Source organism: Anopheles merus, chromosome 2R (genome assembly GCF_017562075.2).
Source record: "Anopheles merus strain MAF chromosome 2R, AmerM5.1, whole genome shotgun sequence".
In the NCBI taxonomy this organism is placed as follows: Eukaryota; Metazoa; Arthropoda; class Insecta; order Diptera; family Culicidae; genus Anopheles; species Anopheles merus.
This window is the reverse complement of record NC_054082.1, coordinates 38,304,895-38,315,535: the sequence shown is the minus strand read 5'-3', so window position 1 is coordinate 38,315,535 and position 10,641 is coordinate 38,304,895. Positions and strand designations below refer to the sequence as shown.

At 52.8% G+C, this 10,641-nt stretch overlaps 4 protein-coding genes across 4 annotated transcripts in view; 1 reads left to right on the top strand and 3 right to left on the bottom strand.

Moving 5' to 3' along the window:
* Positions 1-48: 48 nt before the first annotated feature.
* Positions 49-1,517, bottom strand: LOC121588937 (lipase 3-like). Its single transcript, XM_041907405.1, has 2 exons — positions 765-1,517; positions 49-678 (listed from the first exon to the last, which is right to left on the bottom strand). The coding sequence occupies exons 1-2, from the start codon at positions 1,470-1,472 to the stop codon at positions 139-141; spliced, it is 1,248 nt and encodes a 415-aa protein (XP_041763339.1). The 5' UTR covers positions 1,473-1,517; the 3' UTR covers positions 49-138.
* A 315-nt stretch (positions 1,518-1,832) lies between these two features.
* On the bottom strand, positions 1,833-3,292 carry LOC121588938 (lipase 3-like). Its single transcript, XM_041907406.1, has one exon. It carries the CDS (start codon positions 3,186-3,188, stop codon positions 1,959-1,961), a length of 1,230 nt encoding a protein of 409 aa, XP_041763340.1. The 5' UTR covers positions 3,189-3,292; the 3' UTR covers positions 1,833-1,958.
* Positions 3,293-3,576: 284 nt separating this feature from the next.
* On the top strand, positions 3,577-6,971 carry LOC121588936 (nose resistant to fluoxetine protein 6-like). The gene is made up of 3 exons (XM_041907403.1): positions 3,577-4,996; positions 5,075-5,420; positions 5,485-6,971. The coding sequence occupies exons 1-3, from the start codon at positions 4,747-4,749 to the stop codon at positions 6,878-6,880; spliced, it is 1,992 nt and encodes a 663-aa protein (XP_041763337.1). The 5' UTR covers positions 3,577-4,746; the 3' UTR covers positions 6,881-6,971.
* Positions 6,972-7,282: 311 nt separating this feature from the next.
* Positions 7,283-10,641, bottom strand: part of LOC121588931 — a 35,402-nt gene continuing 32,043 nt past the window's right edge. Inside the window, exon 8 of the mRNA XM_041907397.1 lies at positions 7,283-10,566. Within this exon, the coding sequence (XP_041763331.1) occupies positions 8,046-10,566 (2,521 nt within the window). The 3' untranslated portion in view covers positions 7,283-8,045. The remainder of the gene's footprint in view (positions 10,567-10,641) is intronic.

The window sequence follows — 10,641 nt, the reverse complement described above, 5'->3', positions numbered from 1 at the left end:
AAAACGAAGAGAACACCAGAAGAAAACAGCCAAACGATTGCACTGGTGTCGTTATCGTAAGATTGGTTTTATCTAAGCTTGTTTTGTACGCCTCGTTGTACACGTGTTTTCAATCGCTTTTCTGCCCTTTTGCTCTGTTTAGTTGTATCGATCCATAAAGCTAATGACGCGCCGGTACAGCAACGAGTCGGCATCGATGCCCCAGGTGAAGTCGAGATGGTTCCAGTTCGGATCGGACACGCGGAACAGTCCGATCGGGTTGCGGATGCTGGAGTGCAGCTGGCGTACGTCGGACACGGCCGCTAGCCAATCGTTGTCACCGTAATGCAGGGCGACCGGAGCAGTCACCCGGTTCAGCGGGTAGTCTGGTGGACGGATCGAACCGTAGCGGATGAGGTTCAGCGTCAGTCCGTAGTCGAACTGCCGGAAGCGGCCCGAATTGTAGCCCTGGGCGTAGTGGACCAGCTGATTAACGGAGGCACCGGCCGGTGTGTTGGCCAAAATGGCCGGCAGCATGGTGCGGTTCAGCTGCGGCGAGTTGAATCCACCAATCAAGAAGAGCACGTTGGCGCACACCTCCTGGAAGCGGGCCTCATCCTGGCAGAGCATTTGGCCACCGAGCGTCATCATGTCGCTGCTGGGCAGGAACTCGTTCACACCCAACATACGCATCAGCCACTAAGGAAGCAAGGGAAGGGGAAGAAAACAATGGTTCGAACAAACAAACCAATTCCAATTCCAGTGTCCGGCAGCTGCCAACTTACATCAATCTGGTCGACGAAGGGAGCGAACGCCCGGACAAACGGGGAGCGCAGATTGCTCATGAACGCAACCGGAGCCAGCGCATGCATCGAGCGGATGCGCTCGTTGTACTCCGGCCGCAGCGAAGTCATGATGAAGAACGAGGTAGTGCCCTGCGAGTGGCCGGCGTACTGTAGCGACATCTGTCCCGTGTACTGGAGCGCGTAATCGATCATGGCAGGCAGATCAAAGTAGCCGATCTCGTGCCAGCTAAAGTCCCAGAAGTCCGTATTGCGCGCATCCGGATCGTGGAAGATGTGGCGGCGGGAGTTTGTATTGCCACGGGCATTGCCCAGCCACACGTCGTATCCTGCGTCGACCAGCATGTAGGCGAGTGCTTTGCCCGGTCCAAGAATTACCCAGTCGGCGGACGAGCAGAGCAGACCGTGCTGAATGAACGCGACGTTCTTGCCTTCGCGTGCCGGATTGCCGGGGCCGCCGGGGATGCGGAACATCGTCAGGACGTAGCCATCGGCCGTCGTTACCTGGTGCTCCTCGACCGGATACCCATCGTTGACGATGATTTCGGCCGTCAGCTTGGAGATGTCGGTCGGTTGCGGTCCATCCCCGGCACGGTACGCCAAAACGTCCCGGATGGTAGAGGCTTGCGCTACGGTGGCGATACTAGCTACGAGGGCCAGCAAGGCCCAGCACCTGTTGCTTACTACCATGCTTAAGCAATGGTTCAGCACTGACTATGCTCGGTGCCAGCTGGCTAATCCTGATTTATAGAACACAGCGCCACCAGGTGTCGATTAACTACTACTGAGTTTAATGATGTTTTTCTTTTATCAAAACATTCCACAATCTTATCACGTTGATGGCTGTATTTTGGAATTCTTATCAAACACAATGCGATGGAGAGACTCGTAACGACGCAATGGGACCCCACGACTGGGGAACAAAGACAGGATCGTGCTCAAGATTCGAGAAGAATTTAAAGAACATCGCCCACGGAAGGAATATGGCGCACGAGACAATAATGTATATTGTTCTTGTGATATCAGCAGACTATCATCTATCGTAGTGTGTAAGTTATTGCTTGCATTTTATATTTTCCTCAACTTGTAACACCCTGCAAAATAATTCCATCTTTTAGCACGAATCTAAATCCCTCCACCACTGCCCCATTGAGGCACGAACGAATCCCGTTCGTATCAGTTGAATCGATCCATAAAGCTAATCACTCGTTCGTACAGGAACGTGTTCGCGTCGATGCCCCAGACAAAGTCCAGATGGTTCCATCGCAGATCGGACACACGGAACAGTCCGATCGAGTTCGATAGATGCGAGTGCAGCTCGCGCACATCCGACACAGCCGCCAGCCAGTCATTGTCGCTAAAGTGCAGCGCCACCGGGGCCGTTACACGATGCAGCGGATAGTCCGGCGGACGAACCGACCCATACCGGATAAGGTTCAGCGTAAGGCCAAAGTCGTACTGTCGGAAGCGGCCCGAATTGTAACCCTGCGCGTAGTGTACCAGCTGGTTGACGGATGCGCCCGCCGGTGCATTCTCCAACAGTGCCGGTATCATGGTCCGATTCAGCTGGGGCGAATTGAATCCACCAATCAGAAACAGCACATTGGCACACACCTCCTGGAACGGGGACTCATCTTCACACAGCCGCTGACCGCCAAGTATCATCATCTCGTTGCTTGGCAGGAACTCGTTCACGCCCAACATGCTCATGATCCACTCGAGCTGATTTACGAACGGTGCAAAGGCACGCACGAACGGAGACCGCAGATTGCTCATGAACGCAACCGGCGCTAGTGCATGCATCGAGCGTATCTTCTTGTTGTAGTCCGGCCGTGTTGATGCCATCACGAAGAACGAGGTTGTGCCCTGCGAGTGGCCCGCATAGTGCAGCGAAGTGTGGCCCGTGTACGCGAGCGTGTAATCGATCATGGCGGGCAGATCGAAGTAGCCGATCTCGTGCCAGCTAAAGTCCCAGAAGTTTGTACTGCGTGCATCCGGATCGTGAAAGATATGGCGGCGGGAGTTTGTATTGCCACGGGCATTGCCCAGCCACACGTCGTATCCGGCGTCCACTAGCAGGTAGGCGAGCGCCCGTCCCGGGCCGGAAATAACGTAATCGGCCGACGAGCTTAGCAGTCCGTGCATCAGAAAGGCAACGTTCTTGCCCTGGCGCACCGGATTGGCCGGACTGCCCGGAATGCGGAACATCGTTAGGATGTAGCCATCGGCCGTCGTTACCTGGTGCTGCTCGAGATAGTATCCGTCACGCAGAACAATATCGGCGGTTAGATTCATCGGCACGTTCGTATCTCCGGTGGGTAGTAATGATCTTGGCACTACCGCTGCACCGACCATGCCAATGATGGCAATGGTCAGAACAAAAACGGCATGGTAATGTATAGCCATTGTTTAATTGTTTGTTATCAAACCCACCTCCAACCGGTGGGTGATGTTGACCAACGCAACTCTTTAGCAACCCTTTGCACTCTCCACGGCGACGGAGTCCTTGGATCTGCACTTTTATAGAGTGCAGAGACTTTCTGTCGACTTCGGTGGGTATCAGTCTGATTTCCGAAATCATTCCTAATCATTTATGGGCCAACCCTTTTTCTGTGACCCCACGCTAACTGTTATCTAATCAAAAACGCTGAATGAACGATGACATTTATCCAAGTCATCATCGGGAGCTATTGCTAGAGCTTTGTTGTAGTGGTTCAATAGGAATTTTGTCTTCGGACACGGTGCTAAATATGATCCCATAACCCTTAATCTCTCTTTCTCTCTCATTTTCTCTCTGTTTCTCTCTCTCTCTCTCTCTCTCTTTCTCTCTGATATATGTACCTGCTATCAATGGTCATTTCCTATCAAAGCACTGTAATCGCCGCCTTGATTGTTTATTTTCATGCAAAAAATAGGAAGCAAAACAGCTAGAAGTAGCTCTTATCTTAGACCTGCGTTTCTTATCTTAGACCAAACATATGGCACAGGTGGAACTGGTCCTCTTCGAACAGGGCGGTCATACGCTACCAGCACCTGGTTCCCTGTTACTTCTGTTACAATTTCAAACAACACTACTGCCAACAGACCTGACCCGTGCCACACGCCTCGACTTGATAAGAATGATAAGGCTGACTTAAACTGGGTAAGGTGGAGTACTGGTCGATAGAGTAATAGAGTGGCTCGAAGATAATAGGGAGAGGGGGGGCTAGTACAACAACCTGCCGCAAGCACTGTGCTCCTGTTCAATAGATCTTGTAGGATATAAGGTATTTTGGAGCGATATTTATCGTTCAATAGCAATGAATGAATGTACATTGTTTACAGCGGTACCGGTGCGGTACGCTTACAGCGGTTTCTACTACGTTTACACGTAAAGCGAAGCCTTCGTGAACGCATTATGTTCTGTTTATTACGGTTTAGTTTGTTAATTTATGCTTCTTTAAACCTCCCAGGGGTTTCTTCAGACTCTGCTATGATACCACACCACGACACAATCGCATGGTTTTCAAAATGCGCGTGACCCGGGCGTATCAAATGCAACGTAAAACGGCATGTGATAATACGATGTAACAGACAATAAAAGCGGTAATCAAAATATAATCACTCGCCCGCGGTACGAATAAAGCTTCACACTCTCTAAAGCTCGCTTTTTTTGCCAACCTGTTTGCAATCTCCTAGCCAGCCAGTCAGGTGATAACGGTCCTACAACACACACCTACCTAAGATCGGAAGCAATATAAGCGATAATAACTGAAACTTATGCTACGCGTACAGTTCATGGTAAACGCCCAAATCTCGTTCGCTATTGATCGATCGGTAGGCGAATACCTTATCCTGATAGCAAACCGTTATCAAAAAGCTGAAAGTGGGGATCTCAACTGCGTTTGGTTTTAAAGTGAGTACACTCGGGTGCACCACGGCAGTGCGTAGTTTGATCCGGATTGTTCACACGGTGGTCAGCAGCATGGCTCACCGTGCTCATGTAGGCCGAGCACTGCTCGTTGCATTTAGCATCTCGATCTTATGCAGTGCTGTAGTCCCCAGTGCCAACGCACAGCTGCAAAAGTTGAATCAAATTCCAATTGGATTGTTGGAGCATCTCAAGCAAGTGTCTCAGTACTGGAACGCAACGTCTGCTAGCGATCATGCCTGCCTCAACCAGCTGGATGTATTTGCGCGCTCGTTCGATGCCGGTGAACCGTGGGCCCTTAGCAGTGAGTAGTGTGGACTATGAAAAAGACGCAGAACGTTTGTACAGTAACGTTGTTCTTTTTCGCCCCATTTTCGCGCAGTGTTCGACTCGTGGGGAAAGAACCCGTCCGGCATACTGTTCGGGAATGTGTTCGAGTTCGGGAACTTTGACCAGTGTCGTCGTCTTTCCCACCAGGGATCATTGACCAGTATCGGTGGTCAGCACTGTACTCTCTACATCGATCTTAGCCGTATCGGCGTCCCCGTTCCTGCTCCACTACAGTATGGTGTATGCGTACCGGACACGTGTGAGCCAGCGCTTGTGGCCCAGCTAGCGCAGGCGTACTTTGCCGCCAATCAAATGTTTGTGGGCAATGGACCGATTCTGGAAAAGTTTTGCTACCGCGACGAGGACCGATCCTTCCCTGCGGTCACTATTGTAGCGATGTAAGACTGATTGCTTCGACTGCCTTTCTCTCAGCTAATCTTGCCGTAATCTTATCGCTTTCAGCGTTCTTTTTTCAGTGTATGGAGCGTTTCTACTCCTGGCAACGGTGGTGGATCTGTTCTTCTTCTACCAAAAACGGCAAGCTCCCAGCTACGTGAAGCGTTTCTCGCTGTACACGAACCTTGGCCACGTGTTCCGCATAGTGCCACGATCGGTGGGCAAGGACGGTGTGCTCGAGTGCGTCAACGGCATCCGGGCGTTATCGATGCTGTGGATCATCGTGAATCACGTGCACGATTCGGCGTACGGCATACCGACGTTTAACATTCCCGTGCGCCAGGAGTACGCGGAAAGCTACTTCGGGGTACTGTTTCACCGGCTCGGTGGAAAAGCGGTCGACATCTTCCTCATGCTCAGCGGTATGCTCGTTGCGCTGAAGATGCTACGCGAACTGGAGCGCACCAAAAGGCTAAACGTGTGGGAGCTGTGGCTGCATCGTATCGTCCGTCTTACACCCGCCTATGCCGCACTGATTATGTTCGGTATCGCTTTCGTGGACGTTGTCGGTGAAGGCATTCTGTACAAGCTGGTCGCCGAGGAGCTGCTGACCGCTTGCCACAAGAGCTGGTGGTCTGCGTTGCTGTACGTACAGAACTATGTGCATTACGAGTCGATGTGTTTCGTGCACACGTGGTACCTTTCCGTGGACATGCAGCTGTATATCGTTTCGCCGCTGCTCATGTACTTACTGTGGCGCTATGGGAAACGTTTCGTCCCCGTCATCGTGCTGCTAGCGATGCTTTCGATCAGCTGCGTTTTTGCCACCTTTATGGTGAACGAGTACCGGCTCAACCGATCCGCACCGAGGGGGGATGGGCTGATGCCACGCAAAACCTACCATCCGACACATGCGCGCATGTCGGTGTGGTTGTTCGGTGTACTATTCGGTTACCTGTTGCACCGTACCCGGGAGGCGCGCGTGAAGCTATCCAAACCGGTACTGGCACTCGGTTGGCTGTTGACGATCGCGATCCTCATTGTGACGGGCTACTCCTTGAAGCAGCTGTACATCGGTGACTACACACGCATCCTTCCCATTGCGGATGCGTTCTACGAGTCGCTGCATCGATCGTTCTGGGCCTTTGCGGTGATGTGGGTGATCTTTGTGTGCATTAACGAGCAGGGTGGCATCGTAGATCGGTTTCTCGGCTGTCCACTGTGGCAACCGCTGTCCCGGCTCTCCTACTCGATGTATCTCGTGCACATCGCCATACAGGCTATCACGCTGACACAGGCTCTTCGGTTTCCGGTCGAGTTTACGGTGGTGAACATATTTTACACTTCGTTCGGGCTCATTGGCATCAGTGCTGCCATCGGCACGGTGTGGTGCATTGCGTTTGAGTATCCATTCTTCGGAGTAGAGAGATACATCTTCAAGAGAAAGAGAGCTTCGGATTAAAGATCAAGCAAATTGGGGAGTAAAGTGGAATGTGTTTTTCTTAATTTTTTGAGTATAAAAAAGACATCTTTCGTTTTTTTATTAAACCATAGCTACACCGTCTTTCGATAGAACTGTCTCGCTACTACGCAAAATAATGTAATATGGAACTTCAGCGTTCCCGGGGGTATGAATGGGGGAGGGAATTTAAATACCTATCGTAAGAAGTCCAGCCATCCTAAACGCTATCTCTTCCTGGCCAGTCGAATCAATCGCCGAGTGTACAATACAATGCCTCCAACATCCCCCTTTTGCGATGTGTTTGACGAACAGTGTTTAGCAAAAGCGTGTTTGGAAACTTTTAATTCATCTCCCTACCTATACTTATTCACCATTCCGGGTGTAAGCGTGTGTGTGTGTTTATTATATCCGTCCAATATTTCCGGTGAACTTTAGTGGAGCTAAACAACACATCTATAACACGATCCGGTTACGAACAACATTACACCACCGCTGTTGTTTAGATTATTTACAGATTTTACGAGACCAAAGACCTTTTTGTTTTGATTGTAAACCATATCTTTAACAAAATAGATCCATCCACTAATACACTCACTAAGATTTGACCCTATTTGACGACATTTCTTTACGAACGTTCTCTTTTGCCCTTCTTCCTCCTCACCGCGGTGCACCGATTGGATTGCATTTCTTTGGCGCCTGCGTAGCACACTTTACTGAACACATCAATACATTTACACACACGCCACGCTTCAGTTTTGCATTATGATAAGGAGGCCAAGCAAAACAACCCCCAATTCGGAACTGATTCAAAATCGATCGACTGGACTTCCAAGGGGACACTCTAATTAATATAACAAATTGATTGGTCCTATCGAAGTTCGTACCACCTGTGCATCCTTACGGACGCAAAGTATAAATAATTATTATGTTACAAAAAAAATCTATTCGCCTTTGCCGTGTTCTCAAAACGCTCAGCAAAACTAGTTGTTGTCGGTCACGGAATTCGTGTACTCGTGTATCGTCGGCATGATTAAAAGCTACTGATTGACGCGCTCAGCACAACATTCTTACGGCAGTTCTTGGGGGAGAGCATCCGAATCCTTCGCGAAAGGAACATGATTTGTGTCTGCTTTGCTTTGCTTTTGTCCTTGCATCCGGGACATTCCTACTTTTTACTTTCAAACTTTTGCTGCAGCGACGCCACGTTGGAAACTTTGCCCGGACCGGGCCGTGCGGCTGCCGTTAGAAGCTTCCCGTTGCCGATGGCGGCCGCCGTTGGTTTGGCGGCCGTTTTCGGCTTCGTGCCTACCGTCGTCGTGATGCCCGTTCCCTTGCCCGGCACCGTACCGTTCGGTAGGGACCCGTTGGCAATGCTTCCCCGGGGCGAAGGAGTGCGCGTGCGGACGGATGCGTTCGCTTGTGAAGGCAGCTTTTTGGTGGTGGTGTTGTTGGTGGTGGTGGTCGCGGGAGTGGTTGAACTAGACTTTTCCGCGGCTATTTTCGCTTTGGCGGCGGCCACCACCGAACCAGCGCGTGCATTGTTCGTCAGCACGCTGTGGTACGGTTTGTAGGACGATTGGCCGTTGGTGCCGTTGGCCGTGGCGGCACTGCCAGTTGCTTTTTTCGGCGCATCCTTTGCGGCGGGTCCTTGGAACTTTAACTGATTCAACACGCTGCCCGTACCGTTGGTTGCGCGAGCGGTGGCGTTTGAAGGGGCAGTGGATTTGAAGCTGCTTACTCCTGACGCGGGAGCAGCCTTCTCCGTCCCAGTCCCATTCCCAGTGGACGGTGTTATCCGTGCGATCGGTGTGCTGTTAATCGCGGACGGACGCAGATAGCCACTTGACGTGGTGCTTAGTCCCGAGTTGCGGTTCGGCACCGGATGCTCATCGTCCAGATCGTCATCGTCTGTCGCGTCGAAATCATCATCGTCGTCGATAATCTCCGACGTGTTCACGTACGTCGGTTCATCGTCCTCTAGCTCGGGCGAGGCCAGTGTGGCAGTAGGACCGGTGGGCGCCACCACCGCCGTCGTCAGCTGGCTGGCGGTGGAGGAAGACTTTCTGCTGCTCGACCCACCCTCGCCCCGGCGCAGCGTGGACGCAATGTACACCGAGTCACCGTTGCGACTTTCGATCTCGTTGACGATCTCGCCCAGCAAACCCATGCTTTCGGAACTGCCGCCGGACGAAATTGCCGGGGGCGAAAGTATGCTCGGCGGTGAGGGCGATTCATCGATCACGGAGTAGATGTTGTCCGATCCTAGCGAGGATTGTCCGGTACCGTTCCCACTATCGCGACAATCATCATACTCGCTCCGTTCGTTGGCTCCTCCTCCACTGCCGGTCGGTGCCACAATGCGCACCGATTTCGACGGCACGGGATTCTGATAGCCGGGCAGGCCGGGAATTTTCATGGCCGCCGTCGTCTGCACAGCAGCTCCCGGTACTGGCGGCCGCGGCGGTGGAATGGTAGGCCGCGTACCGACCATACTTTGCGGGCGCTTCAGTGCCGTGCCCGGTCCTTTCTTCCCCGACGTTCCGCTGCCGATCGAACCGCTCTCCGACCGGTCGGATCGATCGTCCACAATGCGTACCTTGCGCTGAACATTCCCGACGGTCGATTCCGGAGGATCGCGCATGCTTTTAGCACGCTGCACCGAGGCAGCAACGGCGGCCGGTTGCTTCTCGTCGTTCGCGCCGTCCGCCAAACGGGGCATACTCTTCGCTAGCTCGGGATTATTCTGATCGATCGGGATCGGTGCGGAAATGTCGATGTTGCGCAGCTTCTCCTTATCGATCACCTTCAGCTGCTTCGGTTCCGGCTTGGGGGGTTTCTCCTCCTTCTTCAAGTACGACGTAATGCGGTTCAGCTTGCTTTCCTTCGCCTTCTTGTCCTTGCTCATCGGGTTGATCAGCACCTCGGCGGAGAGCGTGCTGGACGTTTCGGACGGAGTGCCGGTGGAGGCGACGGTTGAAGCGGCAACGTCGCCGGTCGCCGGCACCGGTGGCAGCATTGGTGCCGGGCGGATAGGAACGTTCGATGCCACTTTCTGCCCCTTCACGCCGGCCACCACCAGGTCGCGCGCGGTCGACGATTCGAGGATAGGGCTGGAAATGATCGGCCGGGCAGTGGAGCCCGGATTCATCGGTGGAAGCGCGGGCGCCGAGGAGGTGTCCAGCTGGTGCTCGTGGTTGGCCAGCTTGCAGCCGTTGATGCGGGCTTGCGAGAAGGGAGCGCCATTACCTGCCGGTTTATTGTACGATGATGCTACATTATCTAAGCTACTGGTGCTGCGATCATTACTACTATCGCGTGCTAGCATTTTTAGCGGTACGGGTACGGGAGGTGCTGCACGGGCCGGCACGGCGTTGCTGGTCGTGTCCTCGCTGCACTTGGCAACCGGCTGCACGAACGCCACCTTGGGCGTCTTTTTGTGAACGGCCGTCGCGCCGCCGACCGTGGACTGGGGAAGGGGTTGTAGGGTGAATCCTTTAAATTTACCGAACATGTTGTTGTTGGCCACAAAGTCCGACTCGTTCGGTGCGACCGTGGTGCTGATCGTGGACGATGGGCGAAGCAGAGCCGCGTTCATATCCGAGTCGGGCGAGTTCGGTGAGGATGGTAGCATCGTGTGCGTGGAGCTGGCAGAATGGGAACCGTCCGGTTTGATGTGTGTGGTCAAGCTGGAAAGGACGAAATGATGAGCGAATGTTTCAGTACGGTCGAGGGTTTAGGGTCGATGCGAATGGAGCCATGCG